At 40.9% G+C, this 21,497-nt stretch overlaps 1 protein-coding gene across 1 annotated transcript in view; it reads left to right on the top strand.

The window, feature by feature from the left end:
• The window catches only part of LOC115657565 (schwannomin-interacting protein 1), a 470,940-nt gene that overhangs the window by 63,744 nt on the left and 385,699 nt on the right, over positions 1–21,497 (top strand). Inside the window, exons 2-4 of the mRNA XM_030575601.1 lie at positions 12,052–12,116; positions 13,268–13,348; positions 19,147–19,288. Of these exons, the coding sequence (XP_030431461.1) occupies positions 12,052–12,116; positions 13,268–13,348; positions 19,147–19,288 (288 nt within the window). The remainder of the gene's footprint in view (positions 1–12,051; positions 12,117–13,267; positions 13,349–19,146; positions 19,289–21,497) is intronic.

Raw genomic sequence — 21,497 nt, 5'->3', positions numbered from 1 at the left:
TGGCTTGGAGCTTCTGAGACTCCATTTGCCGTTTGTTTTCTTTGTAGAAGCCACATAACAATATAGCTTGAGTGACGATTTTTCTACTACCACCACACTGCTTTTCACATTTCTGTTCCATGAAATTCAGAGGGGAAGGGTAGGAAGCTTGTCATCTGACACAATATCCTCTTTCAATTGCATTTCTGAATGTATGGTGTAGGATTCATTGTTCTCCCGAGAGGTTATTCCAAAACTTCAAATTTTTCAAATTCCAACAAATTGCCAGCATTTTTCAACCAACGGTGTAGCCCAATGGCATAACTTACTTGCTGGAGTGGAAGAGGCAGTAGCAGCTTGTGACGAATTACCCCTGAGCCTCCTTAAGTCTGAGTCGTCCCTGAGCCAGAGTGTGGGGTGAATCATCAGAGGCAATTACCTGCAGATTTTGTGATTGGCTGAACATGGGTTGAATGGGGTGGGGCTTATCTGCTGGTGAGGACCCACCCTGGTAATTCTAAGTCAGGTATACAGGTTCCTAAGGGAAGTGGTCTCTTCTGTCTGCTCAGTGTCACTGCCTAGCCAGGAACACTCCCATTGCCAGCAATTTCAATAGACTGCCCTTGTTCTTGTTCCTCTTACTCTAGCCCATGCCTGTTTCCATACTAGTCTGCCTTGTATCAAGTGCCCCTGCCTCAGCTGGCCACCCGGCAATTTGGACGCAGCCCTAAGAGTCTGGTCTCAGTAACTGGACTGCAGACCAAGGTCATGTGAACCAGAACCAAGCTCAGAACTCTCTAGAAAATGTAGAGCGAGCTTCTAGAGACCAGAAATTGTGTCCATTGGCAGAATAGGAACTTCCACAAATTAAGTAAGGGAAATCTGAATCCTTTTACCCAGTACTCTCTACCTCAACAGTCTTAACGAGGATAAATGAATCCTGTTTTGTTTCACTATTTGGGTAGAATTTCCTCAAAGTGGTTCATCTCTGTATCCTTCAAGCCAAATAAGGCTCCCCCTGGACTTGTTTGTCTTTCCACTGTACACCTTGGAGATTTGTTTGCATCCATTTCAAGTAATAGCTGGACTATACTTTTCCCACCTCTCCTAATTCTGTCTTGGATGATAAATGCATCACCCTCCAGGAGCATTTCTCAGGAGGCCTGGGATTACCTTAAATATCTTCTCCACTATGTGAGGATGCTCAACTGCTCTTTTCATGAAATTTATTGAATTACCTTCAAGGAAGGTAAGAAAGTTTTAACCATCCATTTTTCATGTCAGAAGACTGAGGCCCAACAACTGCTCTCCTTAAAACCTCAAACATACAAATTGCCTAGGACTCTTCTGATACCTGCCTTGCTGCTTCCAGTGTGGATCATGTGGTCACTGTCTTATCAAGCAAGGAATCAAGACTTTGAATTCAATTAAATCTAAATTAATTCCTGTAATCAAGAAACTATGCCACACTACATGAGCTGCCTGCCAAGATTTGTGCCAAGATGCCATATTTCCCATGCCTTAGTTGCCTTATGGACCCAAAGCAAAAAGGCCTTCTTAGAGAGAAATCTGCAGTGCAATCACTTAATGCTTCCTGACCACATTTACGAAACACTATAGACCACATCAGCTGACAAAACTTTGGTTGCAAGGAATGTTGCTTGTTGGCCATTAATATTGACTTTTGCTCCTGACAGAAAAAGATCTAGTTTCCACAGTTCATCCTTCCAGTCATTTGTCCCTCTGTCCTACCTCCAGGTAAGCATGCCGCTGTGGGTGGGTCCCCATCACCCATTCTTGTGTAGGGATAGCTATATGGAACTCCACATTCTGTAATCATGGCAGCTAAATCAGAATTTTGCTCATGTATGTGTTAATTTGTTTTTGCAACTTGGTTACGCTCATCCGGAGGTGTATCGATATGTATATACCGATATACATACCAATAAGTTAGCAAGACTGAGTAGGCTAACGTGATTTTTATAAACACAAGGACTCAACAAATAGGATAAAAAATTAAGAAGGAAGGAGTTGGATGGAAGGATGCGAAAACTCTTTAAAGAGAAAGACACCTGTATGACTTGCCACAGACAACAGGAAAACCTTACAATCTGTACTGGTATAACAAAGTCTCTTAATGCAAATTAGCAGGTGAAGAAGCTTGTCATCGTACTTGTGTCTGGAGGGAGAACTTGCTGTCATTTTCCCTGGGAAATTGCTCTGGCCGTTTTACAAACACCCATATTTATTTAGAGTTAACTAACCAGCAGCATGGCTGCCAGCACCAAGGGCTCTGACTGACTGTCAGACCTCAGTCCCCCCACAGCCAGAGGAGGATCATCAGCCATGTAAGGGAGAGAGAGGCAGGTTTCCTCTCCCACCGCTGGTTTGTCTCCTCTTTGGGGCCACCCCCTCCCTAGATCCTTCTCCCATTCTTGCCATGTCGCTTCCAAGTGGCCACCAGCATGAAGGGCTCAGCACATGTTGCTTTAAGCCTCCATGTCCCCAGAGCTGCAGGCAGGAATAGCTGGCTGGGATTCCCACTGCCCCACACCCAATCATCCTCAGAGTTCAGAGAAAATCACAGACACTGTCTGACCAAACATATCTCACATGAGCCCCAAACCTAAGAACTCTAGGTACAGAAGCTGAAAATCCCCTGTTCTCCTGAAGCCCTAACTCATGAACAGCAGGACCGCCCAGAGGATTCAGGGGGCCTGGGGTCTTTGGCGACAGGGGGCTCCCACTTCAGTAGTAATTCGATGGTAGGGGGTCCTTCTGCTCTGGGACCTGCCGCTGAAGTGCCCCCAAAGACCCGCAGCGGAGGCCCCCCGCCGCCGAATTACCGCTGAAGACCCGGCACTTCGGCAGCGGGTCCCACTTCAGCGGTAATTTGGCGGTGGGGAGTCCTTCTGCCCTGGGGTGGAAGGACACCCCCGCCCCCCGCCGCTGAAGACTTGGAGTGGAGGAAACTCCGGGGGCCCCGGCCTCGCTAGAGTTTTCTGGGGCCCTGGAGCAAGTGAAGGACCCCACTCTGGGGCCCCAAAAACTCTCATGGGGGCCCCTGGGGCAAATTGCCCCACTTGCCCCCCCCTCTGGGCAGCCCTGATGAACAGGGCCAGCTTAACGCAGAGGTTTTAGGGGCTGCAGCCCAGGGCCTCAGGCTAAGGGGGAGCCTGCAGGCCCGTAGGCTGGATGTGGCCCAGTGCTTCTTTTCATCCGGCCCGTGACAAGCCTCTGCACCACAGGCTGGACACCGTTCCCTGAGCCTCGGCGGCGCCTCCTCCCACCTGCGGGGTTGGAGCTGTGAGCGCTGGCTCGCTGGCATGCCCCTGTGGCCCCTAGGCAAGGGACATTCAGGGAGTCACTGCACGCTGCCCCCGCCCTGAGCTCTGGCTCCACAGCTCCCATTGGCCAGGAATCATGGCCAATAGGAGCTGCGGGAGCAGTGCCTGCAGGCACAGGCAGCTTGCACTGCATAGAGTGGCCTGGCCCCTCCGCCTAGGGGCTGGACATGCTGGCCCCCTGGGAGCAGAGCAGCATGGAGCCTGGGCAGGCAGGGATCCTGCCGTAGCCCTGAGGCACCGCCAACCAGGAACCGCCCATGGTAAGCTCCTCCTGGCCAGAGCCTGCACCCCTACCCCAGCCCAGAGCCCCCTCCTGCACTTAAACTCCTGCCCGGACCCCACACTGCCATCTGCACCCCAACCCCCTGTCCCAGCCCTGAGCCCCCTCCTGCATGTAAACTCCTGGCCCCACTCAAACTCCTGCTGCCACTGCGTCTTCAGCCAGAGCCCCATGTCCTTTAAATTGCTGCCAAAGCCCCGGGCAGCACGGGCTGGGCAGAGCTGAAGGGCTGGCTGGGGGATTTTGGTCCCAGCCCCGCCCCTTCTGCCTGAGGCCCTGCCCCTTCCGGGGCCCCAAAGTTGCCTCCTCCCACCTTGCCCAGGACACTGACCACCCTGTGTACTGGTAAGTCATTTAAGTTACTTTCACTTCTGGACACAGGCATCAAGTGGTTTTCTCAGATAATGAAATTCTGCAAGGTTTTAAATAACAACAGGCAAGATGCTTTACTGACTCAAAAAGGAAAGACATCAATTTTACATGAACACGTCAATATTAAAAAATCCATACCTGTGACTGATTTGATTTTACGCTAATGAATTTCTAATTATCATAGATTGCATCCTCCCAGAGCTATGGCTATTTGGTTAGCGAGAAAAATGTCCATTAAAGCTTTAATATTTTCAAGTCAAATCACACATTCTGAACTCCTAAGTTCTTTGCCATAAAAACCAATAGCTGTCATACCATTCTTTTTTAACCAGTCTCTTGGATTTCATGCTCCCCCATCAAATATCTTCCAGGTACCATTAGACAAAACACCTCAACTTCAAATCTCTCGTTCAGCGTAGGGAAGTCGGCAATAGGTAGGATGATATTGTGCACAGTGGTGATCGATTATCTGATATTGCTAGATACTTTATAAGAGGTCCTGTGTTGTGTTTGTATGAGCTGGATTTTGGGATGCTGAGGGGAGCAAAATGGTGGACCGATGCTGCTTTAACATAGCAACCCTCATACACATGCTTATGGGATACATCCACAGGTATGAATCACTGTAGGGTGGAACACTATAGGCAAACCTTCCCTCTGCTATTCCTGATCCAGCCCCACTCCTGCCATATCCCACTATGCCATGCCAAGGTCAGGAAGACAGAGCAGGCTACTATCAGTATAGTGGCCCTACACTGCTGTTGTGCTGAAGGAATTCTTCCTTGCTCCATTTTGGCCCCTTTTGCCTTATGACAGCAGTGAATAGGGACCAAGGCAGGGACCAGAATAGCACTCCTCTGTATCGTCCAGAGGTAACTTGAAAGCCAGTTCATCTCACTGCAATAGACTTCATGAATGGAAAAAAAGTAATGTACATAATTAGGAGTTTTCCTATTAGTACTCAATAGAAAGCTGTCTTCTTGACAGAATTTATCTTGGTTACAGATTTTCTTTAACCTAAACTAATAACTGCTTTTAACAACAGACATTTCCGAATGAAATTAGATTGTCCTTTAGATTTTTGGACTATTTATTTCCCATGGCCTAGAAACATTCAAGAAATGTTTTCTGTACTAAATGCTCCTGCACATAAGTCTCTTCTCTGCACATTCCAAAGACTATCACTTCCTCCTTTGTGGTAAGTTCTGAATTAATGCAAAACCCTTCCCTTAGTCCCCTTTAATTACATAGTGCAAATAATTTGAGTTTGGGTTGGTAATTAATATAAAAAAGGCAGTTTTCAGTCACCGTTTCTGATATAAAGTTAAATGCAGCTCACCAGAAATCTGTACAGTTCTTTGCCCTCAACTTTTTTTACTGTTGTTGCTGCTCATTTGTTGTTTTCCTTTCCTCCCCACTTCCTTTCTTGCAAGTACCTTGCTGTATGAATAATCTCTGCAAAACTCTGGTACTTCCCATGCATTCTCAGAAACACATCGTCTGATTGAGGAACCATCACCCTGGCAAGTCCAGCACTATTATGAGGGACAGTTAACTCTTTAAGTGCCTTAAACTGGATTTAAAGAGAACTCAGACTATTAAAAAACAGTAGATGTTACAGGGTTTTAAATATATATGGAGAAACTTCACCGTTTGCTTTGGTACAAGTGTATATTTAATATTACAGGTTCTGCAGTTGTAGTTGCAGAGTCTCTTGGGAATTCTGTATTTCCGCTGCTGTGGAGCTTAATATGGTAACTGAAGAGCCAAAATCTCTCTGCATCTCTCATTTTTGAACCTGGACTCAGTAATGCCATTGCACATGGGGACACACAGTCACACCTCCCTTATGGTCCACATTTGCAGTATAACACTGATTGAATTTACCATGTGCTTAAGGGAGGTGGCAGATGTGATATTTACCAGGAGTTTCCCCTAAATTCATTATCCATTCACACCTCTTATGTTGTCAGATGGGCCAAACAAGTCATTTTCTTCCTAGTGTATGTGCAATGTGCCTCAGGTGGCACATGACCGGAATTCATCTCCAAATTTGGTCCATTGGTTGGATTATTAGCTTGCCTGGGCTGGGTACTGACGGGGAGTATGACGTGAACACTGATTCCCCAAACAGCGGTGGGATCAGTGTTCACGTCACAAACACTGATCCTCCAAACAGCGATCTAATCTGGGTTGGTTAATACAAAAGCTCAAGGTAGAAATATCAGAGCCACTCTGCCCGGATAATTTCACAAAATAAAGGCTGGTATCACTATATATGGGCCCTCACAGGGTTGGCCTTTTGGCCGTGCAGAGCAGGAATCAGCAGTGCCCCAGAGAGAGAGAATAAGCCCCCCACTCCTTGTAACTCTATAACTGGGACCCTATATAACTGATAAAAGCAAGTTCTCATAACGTATTCTGAATATGCTAGTAGGATATGAAAATATGATCTAAGCCCTGCTTTGCTTTTATGCAGATTACATGCTTGTGATACATCTACAGATTGAAATGGTTTTCCATACTGGAACGTTAGTGTTTCCAAATAATTTATTTATGTTCAATAGCAAGGCATTATCCTTCATTAAATGTACAGATCCTCAAAGCTACAGAAACATTAATATACAAATAGAATGTGTAACCTCCTTGCCAAAATGACAGGTATAGCTATTTTCGCCACCTCATCTAAAAAGCAACCTTGCATTTCTAGCTGTCATTGCAAACTTTTTATAAACCAATTACTTATTAATGTCTATGTGTAATAGTAAAGAAAGAGAAAACTACGGTAAATGTTACAGTAGATTTACATTATAACAAGGTTTATAGAGTCGTAAGTCTCAGTGTATTCCAACAGAAGTCTGGATCTCTTCCAATTTAATTTTCTGAAGTTAGAGTTTGCAGCTGGGTCACTCCTGGTGTAATCTATGAAATGTATCTCCTCAGGCTGTGAACTGGAACAACAGCATCCCAGCTGTCACTGTAACCCATCATTTATAGCACTTGGGGTCTGAGGGCAAAACATCAGAATCACTTTATGTGGACACAACAACATAGCTAGCTTCATAAATTCTGTTGCAAGGAGCAATAATCAATACTTCATGTTTAATGACACAAAACTGAAATTAGTATAGATTTTACGTCTTCTGCTCTTCCAAATTATACAAACATTACTCGCCCCTTTTGTAGTTGCCTTATTACAGCCTCCATAAAGAATGTTCAGTGATATTTAATTGAATGATTGAATGGTCAAAAATGTCACAACCAATTTTTTTAGTTTGTCTTCACCCTTAGGTTAATATAAAATGATGTCAAACACCAAAAAATATTTATGTAAGTAATGCAGGTTTTGTCACTCATGGCAATATATAAAGTCACTTGCAAATTGTTTTCACATTCTAAATTACCTTGCGATGCTCTGGGATATACTGAAAAGAAAATGACCAGTGGAGTGATTCAGGAAACTAAAAGGTTATCTTTTAGGTTCAATTGTACTTCAGAGGCAGGCAATTTTGAAGGCGTTTCTACTTATATCACATCAGAAAAGGATATTCTTGTAGGAGAGTAGAAATAGAAGGTAAGAATAGACGATTCATGGTTGAGCCAGTTTAAATCGCTGGCTAAGTGGCAGGAAACAGTAAACGTTTTGAAATCTTGCACAGCAATTTGGCAGTTACTGTATGTCAACAATAGTGATTATTCTGATTAGAGATCCAGAGGAGGGAAATTTGGGGCAAAAAACTTGCCATCTTAACAAATCTGCTTTATGCATAAAACATACTTTTGCACTAACAGTGCTCCCAAGGCCACCAGGAAATGAAAGCTGCATTAGTAGTATATCAGCTGCTGATTGATCTTGTTTCATGTTATACAGCACACTATCTATGTACTCTGGTATAAGATTAAAAAGTGCCATCGAAAATTCCTCAGTTCCACAATATAGGCTTTATTTGAGAAGGCAGAGCATATGGATGGCTGAGCTGTTATGTTAGTAAATATGGCAATGGTTTTACTGCAAACCAAAATGTTTAATTTGTCCTCAGATCAGCTAAGATAAGGAAGGGGTCTGTATAATGCAAATTTCCTCATTTTTGTCTTTTTAATTACTTTAATCTTTCTGACCTTGAGAGAATCTTCTGTGCTAGCGGGAGAGGTAATTCACTTTAAATCCTTGCTTGACCCTCATTGGCTTATTTTTTTAGTTTTTTTTAAATTCTAAAATTAATGAGCTAAGAAATGACATGAAACCACGTTAGCTTCTTGAATGGCCTTCAAGTGCAGTACATATCTTGAATTATCAAATGATTAATTCACAAAAACAAACTGCAAAACACATGAAGCTGCAGATGGAGTACTTCTGCTGTTTTTGAATAGCCATGTTTTTAATAATTTTGTATTATGGGGGTAGAATATGTTATTTTATTTATTTATTTAATGACAAGCAGGTCAGTAGAGGCTCCGGACACTGGAACTTGCTTTCCCCAGAGTAGATCACAAACAGTGGTTGCATTTAGCTGCCTGGGAAGAAGGTCTCACCATGCAAAGTGGGGCAATAGGCCACATCCATCTCCCCAAAGAGGAGTGTGCAAACAGTTGCATGAGGTACTCACCCCAGTGAAAGAATCAGACATCTAATAATGACAACCCACTGCAAGAGGGACAAATGGGAGGCCCATGACATTAGTTGTATCCTGTAAGAAGTTCCCAGTGATGACTTCCAATGGCTGGAACCATCACTCAGAAACAAGAATTGAGTTGGGTGAAGCCCTTGCACTGCAAGCAACAGAAGAGACAAGCTCCTTCTCCCACAAACAACTCCATACACTTTTCCGCTCCAGCCCTCAGTTATGATGGAAATTTCCCAGGAAAACAAATGTAAAACTGGCATTTTATTGTCCGTCAGATCTCTTTTTAAGACTCTGTTCTGCCACGACGCCTACAAAAACCTGCTGGTTACTAATGGCAAGACTGGTAGTGAGCTATGTTGGGTACAGAGTTAGTCTATATGAAAACATGCGTCTATGGGTCTTAGTTTTCACACATCCCTGTTTGTTTCATCCATCTGTAGCATCTTGTCATTATCCAAGACTGTAAACTCTTTCAGCAGGGACTCTACTACACATCCGTACAGCGTCTAGCACAATGAGCCTGCTCCTCCACTCCACCTCCAAAGTCACTGATTGGGGCCTCTTGGTCTGTACTGTACTGTGATACAAATACTCAATATCAGTGCTGCTCCCTAGAATTTCTATGCATTACTAGATAGATGTAGATAGATTAACTCTATTTCAATATGGGAGTTGACTAATAGTCCTCTCTGTAGCCCTTTCATTGTGAGAAAGCAGTGTTTGGTGTTATAGGGAATCTTTTTGCAGTATGTTCTGAGATTTCATTCCCTGTCAGGGAGCAGTAAAGGAATATGGCTGTACTCCAGTCTAGACCCTAGAGGTGCTTTGAATTGCTTTTCTAGGGGACCTTGGTGACCAATAGCCCTGTCCTGAGCTGCCCTAAACCTTATTCAGCAGTTAATTGTTATTTAGATTTATGTTTCAAGCAAAACAAAACTAAACACAATCAGGCTTAATCCTGCATTGAGTCATATTTGTTTCCTCACTGGTTACTAATCGGTTTTTATTAAAAGTGAAGGAATTTAAAAAATTTAAGTGTTTTTTTTTCCTTTTGTCAAAACTTTTGGACAATAAAAACCTGCCAATCAGATTCAGTTTCTGCTTCTCAAACAGTAGCACAGAGCTGTGATTTAAGGGCTAGATTGAACTCCTATTAAATTCACGGAGAAAACTCCTATTAACTGGAATGGCAGGAGGACTTGAACCATGTTTGGATTTAAACAATCCCCGACATGTTTTTGCTGAGAGAGATCTAAGGAATTTCCTCTACAAAAAAACAAGGACTAATGCTGACACCACTGTAAAGATCTTGGGCATAAAGTCCCAGCTAGTGATTCCATTAATTATGAGATCTTAGCATTGTTCAGTGGTAGAACAAAAGAAAATGGCGGAAAGTGAGAACTCTTGGCAGTTTCTTGTCCATGCCTACTTTTTCTTAATCAGAAAAGATAAGTACACATCAATAGGGACTTACCTTCAGACTAGTTTTTGCAGGTTCAGTACCTATTTTTCAGGGAAAGTCCTGGGCATGTTGAAGAATTTACTGGTTTCCCTCAGTTGACATTAGGTGTTTGTTTTGGATTACAAAACATACCAGGCTGGTCTAGATGATGGGTCCAGATGGTGAAGATGGAAAAGAAGCCCTCAAAGAATTCCATCATGATTTTAACAATTTCCATGCCACCATCAACCTCAGCCTAGACCAATCCACACAAGCGGTCCAATTTCCTAGACACTACTGTGCTAATAAGCGATGGTCACATAAACACCATCCTATATCGAAAACCTACTGACCGCTATATTTACCTACATGCCTCCAGCTTCCATCCAGGACACACCACATGATCCATTGTCTACAGCCAAGCTCTAAGATACAACCGCATTTGCTCCAACCCCTCAGACAGAGACAAACACCTACAAGATCTCTATCAAGCATTCTTAAAATGACAATACCCACCTGCTGAAGTGAAAAAACAGATTGACAGAGCCAGAAGAGTACCCAGAAGTCACCTACTACAGGACAGGCCTAACAAAGAAAATAACAGAACGCCACTAGCTGTCACCTTCAGCCCTCAACTAAAACCTCTCCAGCGCATCATCAAAGATCTACAACCTATCCTGAAAGAGGATTCCTCACTCTCACAGATCTTGGGGAAAAAGACCAGTCCTCGCTTACAGACAGCCCCCAACCTGAAGCAAATACTCACCAGCAACCGCACACTATACAACATAAACACTAACCCAGGAGCCTATCCTTGCAACAAAGTCCGATGCTAACTCTGTCCACATATCTATTCAAGTGACACCATCATAGGACCTAATCACATCAGCCATGCCATCAGGGGCTCGTTCACCTGCACATCTACCAACGTGATATATGCCATCATGTGCCAGCAATGCCCCTCTGCCATATACATTGGCCAAACCAGATAGTCTCAACGCAAAAGAATAAATGGATACAAATCTGACATCAGGAATCATAACATTCAAAAACCAGTGGGAGAACACTTCAACCTCTCTAACCACTCAGTAACAGACTTGAAGGTGGTAATTTTGCAGCAAAAAAACTTCAAAAACAGACTCCAAAGAGAGACTGCAAATTAGATACAATTAACTTAGGTTTGAAAAGAGACTGGGAATGGTTGGGCCATTACACTAATTGAATCTATTTCCCTGTGTTAAGTATCCTCACACCTTCTATGGGTCATCTCGATTAATACTTCAAAAGGTTTTTTTTTTCTCCTGCTGATGATAGCTCATCTCAATTGATTGGCCTCTTACAGTTGATATAGCTACTTCCACCTTTTCATGTTCTCTGTATGTATAAATATCTTCTTGCTGTATGTTCCAGTCTATACATCCGATGAAGTGGGCTGTAGCCCATGAAAGCTTATGCTCAAATAAATTTGTTAGTCTCTAAGGTGCCACAAGTACTCCTGTTTTTTTCTGTAGCTAGGTATTGGCTATTATGAAGTATAGGCTAAGATAATATATAGGTGACTGGCTTTTGCTGTTGTGAATTTGGCATTTGGAATTCCTTGAGGCTTGAGGTATATGATTCATTGGAGGTGGTGGTTCTGTCTATTTTACTCACTTATTGAAGTACCTTTTTGGATGCATTTGTAAACAAACATACGTGTGCTCTCGTATGTGCAAAGCTGGGTGACCTTGGGCAAGTCACTTCACCTGTTTGCCTCAGTTTCCCCATGGATAGCTAGTGATAATCATACTGACCACCTTTGTAAGGTACTTTGTGATAAATAAATGTGGTTAGAAACAGGTGTTTAGATAAAGATTGGGGCAAGGACTGCTGTTTACTATATGTCTGTACAGTGCGTAGCACAGTGCGGTCCTGATTTGGGTGAGGCGTCAGGCACTACTGCAATATAAATGTTTGTTAATAATAATAAAGTCAGCGTGTTGAAATTTGTTATTTCTTTCGCTGCAGGAAGAACCCAAAAGGCTGCAGCATACCTTAGAACAAGTTAGTGATGACGAATATTTACTTGAAAGGTATGTATGAAAAGATTTTGGAGTGGTTTGCATAGCATTTTCATATAACATAGTAAAAAATTGCTGTCACTCAAGCAAAATTTTTTTAGTATAACGATTAGTGCACTGGACAAGATGGTTTGAAAGAAGTATATTGTTTGAAGATGCTATAATTATTGTCCGGACTGACAATACCGGGAGCAGGTGTGTGAGCTGTACAAAGTAGAATAGCAAAACACAAAAGGGGACATAGCAAAGAGTAATCACTTGCTTTAAATATGTGCTCTCAGTATAAGTTTGCTCTGTAACTATTGCCTTCTGAGGCATGCTTGCAGAGGTTTTTTTGTTTTTGTTTGGGTTTTTTTGTGTGAACACTTGGAGAGATGCTAAAGAATTTTTATGGCTTTATATCTCACACCTAAATATTTGCTGATTTTTATGTAAGGGAGGGGAACTTCTGAAAAGTTCTGCTGGTTAAATGATGTAATTGGTGTCAAAGTCTCAAAATAAAAATTGATTTCACACTTGTGGAGTTCATCCTGTGAATTCATCTCATGCCCAGTGTCCTCGCTCATGCAATTAGTCCCATCCAAGCCAATGTCCCGTTGTGTGAGCTCACCTCTATTCTTGAGATCTTCAGTTTTATCTTCCAGCATTTTTATGGTTTTCTTAAATTTATCACGCTTTGCAATATAAATTCCTTTGTCAGCTTCTGTTGATAAGAATCTCTCTCCTTATTCTTGCATTACTTTTTCTACTGTAATTAATTTGCTTTATAGTATTTCCATTTTACATGCCAGTTTTTCAAGTATAGCCTCTGGGATGGAAGTTAAATTAGCAGGAATATGTTATACTTGTCACTGTTTTTTATGTCCATCAGTTTCTTCACCAGGCGTATTTGTCTTTGGTGCTATAGCATCTGTAACTGAAAGGTCTAGTGTTGAAGCCTGAAATCTGATTGCATCTGATTGCAGGATAGGAACTGTAATTTGGAATTTTTTTTTTTTGTTACCCTTCTAAGTGGGGTTGGATGCTGTGTCTCCCCCCTTTCCCCCTCCCCCCATGGCATTTTTAAATAAGTAGCTCTGCTATGTACATATCAAAATGTCTGAATATGGTTTCATAGTGATTATAAAAATGTCAGCTGAAATAGATTAAAACATTTTTTATAGCCATCAGATTGCTATGGATGTGGAGAATAATATCGAAAAATATCCTATCAACTTGCAGCCCCTGGAATCAAAAGTGAAAATGTAAGTAATAGAAGATGTTTAAATGATTCATCAGTACAGTTGAGAGTGTTAAACTTCTGTGGAGCTGAATTTATATAGTGTTTGTCTTGGATTTCCAAGTAGTTTTAAATAGAAAAAATCTCTGAGGCCTCAATTTAGCAAGATAATTCAGCACATGACTAATTTAAGCACATGAGTGGTTCTGCTGAACTGGGGCCTTAATGCTGTACTTGTTACAATTGCACCAATTTTGTATTTAACCATGTAAAATTGAGGGACTATTTCAGAATCTGCTTGATAACTGTATGTAAAGGGAATTTGTACATCCCTAGAGGGAAACAGAAAACAGAGGCAGGGAAGAAGGCCCCTTGTAGCATTTTTTGAACCATAGAAAACTTAGAGTGCTTAAGTTTAAGTTGCCTCAAGTAGCCTCACTCGACCTTTTATGTGACTTCCGAGATACAATGCAAGTTTACGTAAAGAACATTATTCATAACTATATTTCACACTGAATTTCACTTTCTACTGGAAAGCAAGGCTGAAATGTTTTTACGACATTAAAATATTAATACAATATTAAAATATTAATGGGACATGAGGTTTAAAATTAAAATCAAGTCAGTGTCATTTAGTGATGCAACTATTGACTAGATGCAAGAATATATATATTCTCAGAGAATTTTCTAGAAGATAGGTATGTCTGGAAAATTTAATATCCTCCCTTTACTGAAAATGGAAAGTGTGTTATGGATAAATGCATCTTCATGTAAACGTAATGCACTAAACCATAAAACTGATTGAAGTGAATAAGATATCAATGTTTCATGTGTGAAGTCACGAGTTTTAAATCATAATTTTTAATTACTTCAATAACACTCAGAGTTTGAAGTCTTAGGATTCTCTGAACATTTTCCAAATAATTGTATAAAGTCAAAACAAATGTATTTAGGTGTCTAATTCCAAAGTATCTACAGACTGATGATACCATAATGGACACTATTTTGGGCCTAACCCGGCTTTCTAAGGACCTGGGTGTGACAGGGTCCCCAAGATGCAACCTGGACTGTGGGAGTGCCGAGCCCTTCAAACCCACCAGCCTGGGTTATCCCCCACGCTGTGATGCTAATGTTAAGTTCCAAGCCTCTAGCAGGCCCTGCACTTACACAGCCATCCACCAGCAGGGACACAGCCAACAGACTTACTCATGAACCATCAATAGGGAGGCTTCAGCCAGTTCCCCCCAGCTCCCTACTCTTGCAACACTGAACTGCACCATCTTGCACTGGAGAAGAAAAAAGGCCTACCTTATTTTCTGGCTATTTGTTCAAATCCCAGCAGGAACTCTCCCCCCCAGCCCCCCCGCCCCAAGATTGCAGACCAAAGCTCCCAAACATCCACCTCCAAAGAGCTGAAGTTTCTCCCTCCCACCCATTACTTTGCACACTTACAGAGAGACATTGGGAGTAACAGAAGAGGGTGTAGGAAGGCAGGGAGACAGCACTACATTCCTGTTGTAAATTATTCGCAGCCTCACCATACTCTAAATCTCTGTTTCCAGAAACTAAAAACCAACCACTATATGACTCTGTTTAGAATGTTGGTCAAGGGCCCTACAGACCTTTGCTCACTTTGTCCTGGGAGCATTTCCTTAACTTACCTCTCTTCACACCTAATGTCACTTCCCCCCACTGCCTAGTTTATATCCAGTTGAGAAAAATGTAGGGCTAGAAATGACAAGCTCTATGAAATAGATCTTTGTTTATTGTATTTTATGGAGTACCATGCAGTAATGGGTTTGAGAGACTGGCAAGGAAGGACAGCATTGCTAGGATCTACTTTGTCATAACTAGACCTGGGGGAAATTTTTTGATCAAAATGTTTTTTGTTAAACCAAACCAAACAGCATATAATTCAGTGACACCAAAATATTTCATAAATTCATATAGATTGATAAATTGTTTTGATAAAAATATCTTCCTGAAATATGGAAAAATGAAATATTTCACGTTGATATTTTTAAACAAAACTTTGATTTTTCAATTCAAAACATTTTTGTTTAAAATTTTTCATTTTATTTTAAAAAAATTTAAAACATTAAAAAATGCTTGAAATCTAGATAAAATATTTTCTAGAAATAGGAGTAATTTCTTTGGTCCTCTGATCATCACGGTTTCTTGTAGGCAACTGAATGTTCATATCTATGCAAAATTATACCCAGCACACTCTGTGTCCTGAGAGTCCATGTCCAGAGATCTTGCCACAGAATTGTGCTTCGAAATTTAAGTATTCGCTATCTTTTAAAAAATTTTCTTGCTCTCACACCTGTGAATAAATCCTTAAGAACATTAACTCAATGTAAATCAATAATTATGTCTTCCTGAGTCTGCAGGTAACCTGTAGGTAACAAGAGCAATGGGAGATGTAAACTGTTGCCATGTTTCTCAAAGCGTTGTTAATTCTAAAACCTAAAGATCAGGGCATCACAGAGAACAAAAACATAGACACAAGAATGAACTTAAACCAGCAGGTGGTCATTTATTAAATTGAAAAGTAAATGGGGGCTGACAAGGCATTAATTGAGTCCCATGAGAGGTTAAATGGGTTCATGCTATACAACCAAGGAATTAGGATTGATCCCCTTAATCATGAGTTTGGCTCACTCCATTGCTGAATCCCACTACCTTATCCTTGCAAGTGGGAAGGAGGGCAGATGAGGAGAGTTCACAGTTCACCACTACCTCCTGGCTTCTGTGCTCAGGTTTTTCACAGGAGCTGGGTCCCTGAAGCCTATTACTCACACTGGACACCAGTTGTAAGTGGTACCTATATTAGACTTTCAGTTACCTCCACCCCTGCAAGTGATGTCCCTTACCTTTGTCTCCATCTACCACACCTCCAGGATCCAACACCAGTCTTGCTCAGAGGGAAAAATTCCTTCCTAAGGAAGGATCAGGGGTACTCATCAGACCTCCAGCAAGCCTGGAAAGGCACCTATGACATACCTACACCTCCTACAAGACCAGGTGGGTGGGGAAGCATCCAGGGGCAAGAATGGGTGCTAGGTACTTGGAATGCTTAAATACAGAGGGGATGGGAGATTTGGTGGAGCCAATCAGCTCCTTCATGCACCACTGAATTAACCAGTGGGTGACCAGGGGAGGAGACTCCAGCCTCCCCCACCCCTACCATGCATGATCCCCATGTGCATTGTGAGCAGGTGGGAAGGAAAAGGAGAGGGAACTTGGGTACCAGAGGTCACACCCTCCCTCTGAACCAGACATCCAGGATGGCCACTCCCTTGCTGGTCCGATCAAACATACCCCTGCTGAAATAGAAGGGATGTTTTAGTAGGCAGAAGCAGCTAATGTGCTTATCACACAATTCAATGTTCCTCCTATGTCCATCTCCTCAGGTCAAAAAATCTTAATTGCCTTTGTATTCGGCACCTAAACCCCCCAGTCTTCTCTCTGACAACTTCTCTGTTGCATTTACATGTTGTCAATATAAAAAAAAAATCTTTGGTGTGCATCAAAAACTGAAAAGGTGGAGGAGTATAAAATAAATTAATGTAATATCAAAATAAATAAAATTGTACCGATTGTTTTCATAGACTCATAGAATATCAGGGTTGGAAGGGACCTCAGGAGGTCATCTAGTCCAACCCCCTGCTCAAAGCAGGACCAATTCCCAACTAAATCAACCTAGCCAGGGCTTTGTCAGCTGACCTTAAAAACCTCTAAGGAAGGAGATTCCACCACCTCCCTAGGTAACCCATTCCAGTGCTTCACCACTCTCTGAGTGAAAATGTTTTTCCTAATTTCCAAGCTAAACCTCCCCAACTGCAACTTGAGACCATTGCTCCTTGTTCTGTCATCAGGTACCACTGAGAACAGTCTTTTGTTTTATTAATTTTCACACCCAATTAAATTAAAACCTCCATTGTTTTAAATGCAAAAGATGTTATCAATAGCCTGTTAGACTAAAACAACAGATAAATAAGGAGCATTACAACAAATTTAGTATCGACTTTCTGTGGAGTACATAGATCATATGTTGCATGCAATCAAACATTTCACATTAAAGCTATTACTATTCTAGATATTTTTATGACTAATATTTCTTACAAATCTGTCTTTCCCGCCTTATAAATGCATAATTGATATCACACTGCCATCTGGTGACAAGTACAGCAACGGAGATATAATTAGGAACAGGGAATTTGAGTATTTGAAATCATGCTATAAAAATAAAATTTCACTTAGAAAGCAAAGTCTTTTTCTTGTTTGTATTTGCCTAGCACCCAAAATCAAGTATATATTACATGGTACTCTCATAAATTAAGATGTTAACAGTCATGTTTGAAATGCCAATTCCTGTATTTTACTAAATTTAATATGAGAACTGTATAAACTTGTTTCAAGTTGAAAATTTGGAATGAAAAGCTCCTAGTGTGACTGTGGAAGGAGGAGTCTGCCAGTGTGGTGCTTCTCTTCCAAAGACAAATTCAGCCTTAACTTCTGATGTAAGTTTTTGCTAGTTTGCATCAGAAGCTTAATGTTCTTTTAAAGTGTGTTGTGTATGACTCTGTCCTGCTGGTGTCCTGGCTAGGTAAAATTACAGTGAGAGATGTATATGTTTGAAAAAAAGGAGAGATTACTGCAATGAGAAAATGCGCAGGCTGATCATACAAATTATCCAGTAGAAATGGACTATAGCTCATATTCACACAGGGTCATATTTTTCCTTTTCTGCACAAAAACTATGGGAAGTTACATTTTGTAAGGATCACAGAGCCACAGCATGTTCTAGGAGTGACCTGGCGTGCCCCCAATATGCTGGCTCCATGGAAGGGGTGGCATAGAGCTCTAGCTCTGTGACAGCTGAAAATGCCCCACTTCCAGATAACTCCGCAGTTGCTTATTTAAGCCAATCTTAAGTCCCCTTTGTCCTCCTACCTCAGCATAAAGTGGATTCAGTATGGGCCAGGATCTGACCTCTGATATTCTAATTGTGTCTGTATCAGAATCTGGCAGCAAGATTGACAAATAAGCTTCTGAAGCCCAGCTTTTCTCTGAGACAGATGTTTACTTCTTACAACCTATTTAAGATGTTTTAGAATTGTTGATGTATTTATAGTCTTCACGGAGTTAATCACTTTTGTAATTCCATGAATTCCTAAACAATTCTTGTTTCCAATTACACTTTTAAAGTTCACAAGTATTTCTACTCTATCGAATATCTTTGTTAGAACTCAGTGACTAATGCAAATGCCCTATATTGAACAGTTGTTTGGGTCAGCCATGTTAGTATCTTTTTATTGTTTGCTTCTCTGTGGGCATATGTCTGAATGTTTTGGGGGGTTGTGAGTGGTTGTTCTGGGTGTGAATACTTGAACTTACATGTGAACAAGTGTGTTGTGTATGAATATGAGTATCCACTATTCACACCAGTAATGTTTTCTTTCTTGTTTATAAAGTCTCAGTCAGCCAATCAAGGAGCAGAAATCATACCATTTGACTTAAGTAGCCAATAGCATACCACAAATAACAAAGACATAATGGATAATGTAAGAACCCTCTATGGATTGTTATCTGTTCTCATAATGAATGTTGAAAAAATTACAAATAATATTAGTAAAAACTTATCCAGTCACAAGTAAGTCACAAAGCAAAAAAGGGCTAAATACATTGGATACCTTTTTGTTAATACAGTGTACCTAGCTTTCCCCCCAGAGAAAGTCTCCTCGATCTTTATGAAGTTGTGCTGGATGGAGAACCTGTTGTTTATACATATTCACCTTTATTTTGAATTGCAATCAGTATTCAGCGAGCATGGCGCAAATATCTGCAGCATCAGGATTTGCTGCACTTGGAGAAGCGCAGTCCATCACCACCTTCCTTGTCATCTGACAAAATGAGCAGTTCGATCAGCATGAACGCTTTTTCCGATGGCAGCACTCCTGTAAGTATAGTTTCTCTCTACAACTACTGCTTTGCTGGTTTCATCAGCAGGCATTGATATAAATGAACTATTCAAGTCAGGTGGGGGGAATTTAGGATTAAGCTTTTGACTAATGACAAAGTAAAAACTTTGAGTGACAGAATTTCATAGTTTCTCAAACATGCATTAAGGCAAAAGTGTTTAAACAAGTAAGATTGCAACTGTGCATCAGATCTTTTTTCCCAGAGCCACACAGAACAACATTGATTGCTAAACATTTTAGGTGATGTTAACAGCCGCTAGAGGACAGATTTTCGTTGATACATTGCTCTCCTGAAAAAAGTATGGATCCTTAGTTAAGCATATTCTCAGAGTTTTGTGTTTGTGTTCTCTGGGAGAAGGTGGGGAAACTTGGTGCTGTTCTGCAATATAAATGTGATTCCCATGCTGCTCTCTAAAAGAGGTATATAAGCCAATATAATGATCATAAATTATAACTGGCTTTGGAAGGAATATTTTTGATCCTCTTCAGGGGAGATTTTACACACTTTTCTAAAATGTGTAAAAGCAGCAAAGAATCCTGTGGCACTTTATAGACTAACAGACGTTTTGGAGCATGAGCTTTCGTGGGTGAATACCCACTTTGTCAGGTGCCACAGGATTCTTTGCTGCTTTTACAGATCCAGACTAACACGGCTTCCCCTCTGATACTTGGTTCTAAAATGTGGTAAATCAGAGAACCAAATGCAATATCTAGCACTCAGGAACATTATGAAGATTGTGACCATCTCTGGAACTCTTTGGGTCTAAAAATAAAGGAATCAATCATACTGCTCTGTAACCTGTTTCAAATCTGACAGATTACATTGATTTTGATATAACTTTTACTAAACTGATTCAGAATGAAAACACAAACAATACAAATAGCTTCCAAAAACATGCAGGAGATTGTAGCCTATCATGCCATGTCAGGCCTTTCAAATAGATCAAGGCAGAGGGCATTCTAGCTTTTGGCTGCAGTGGTGTCCTCTAAATAGGGGAAAGTATATATGGTCAGGTACATTGGATATTGCTTCTCGGATCATAATTTTGGTGACCTCAAAAGTCACTAACAGACGTGCAAGAACTGGTTTTCCAATCACAAGTAGATGGAAGATACTTAGCCATACTCCATACTTATATGTGAATTGTTACTTGTTGTAAGTTTAACCATGACTTGATTTGGTAAAAATTTAAGTCTGGAAATCAATTTACATTCAGGTCTCCAAGACTCTGAAAATCAAGCAACAGAATTTTGTATAATCTGCTACCTTTTGCACAGAAACAACAAAATATTATAGTATTAAGCACACAGCTCTTCTGAGGGGCCCTTTTTAGCCTACCAGCTACATTATTCAGATAAACTTAAACTAAATAAACTGTTTCCCCTAACCATTGTCTTGTGTGACACCATAATGGGTTAGGCTATTTTAAACTTGACGGTTTTCAATAAAATATTACTGTTTTATTTTTGGATGTTTTCTATTCATACCTAGAGGCCACTTTCTTAGTATGAGACCATACTGCAATATTGAGTTCTGAATGTAATATAATATGCACTAAATGGGTTATTATCCTCTATTAGATAAAACAAATGTAGATCTTGTTTGTGAGACACTAGAACGTCACTGGATATTTTATATAGCCATTTCTTGATCATGCTTTACTGTTTATTGAAATACCACAAGATGGCTCTCTTCTTCCACACAAAAGGGCTTGGGTGATTTCAAAGATCATTCATTTTGCAGTGTGGGTGGAGGGAGGGAACTTAATCTGGAAAACTACTTGTATTGCTTTCACGTCTTTGAACAAAATTAGCACATTTTGAATTTTATTATTTTATGTGGAAAATGAAGCATGGTCACTAGTGTTGCTTTTCGGGTTTTTGGTTTTTTTAAAGAAATGCTCACTTCAGGAATTCCAGTCCTCCGTATACTTGCCAAAGTTAGAATAAGGAAAGAGGAACCATTTTCCTTGACTTTTGATAATGCTAAGACTCTTCTATTGTTTCCCTTTAAGAAAACGGAATCTGTTCTCTGAAGGTGAAGGACTAGCTGTCTCTCTTAGGTATAGTACTTATAAGGACCCAATTACCAAAGCATTTGCGCATCTCACAATCTATTAAAATAGTTATCCTATGAGGTAATAAAATCTTGTTAAAGAAACTGTCAAGGAAAGGGGGTGATCCAGG

This window comes from Gopherus evgoodei, chromosome 9 (assembly GCF_007399415.2).
Source record: "Gopherus evgoodei ecotype Sinaloan lineage chromosome 9, rGopEvg1_v1.p, whole genome shotgun sequence".
NCBI lineage: Eukaryota > Metazoa > Chordata > Testudines > Testudinidae > Gopherus > Gopherus evgoodei.
Note: the sequence above shows the minus strand (reverse complement) of the source record. Positions and strands in the feature narration are given on the sequence as shown.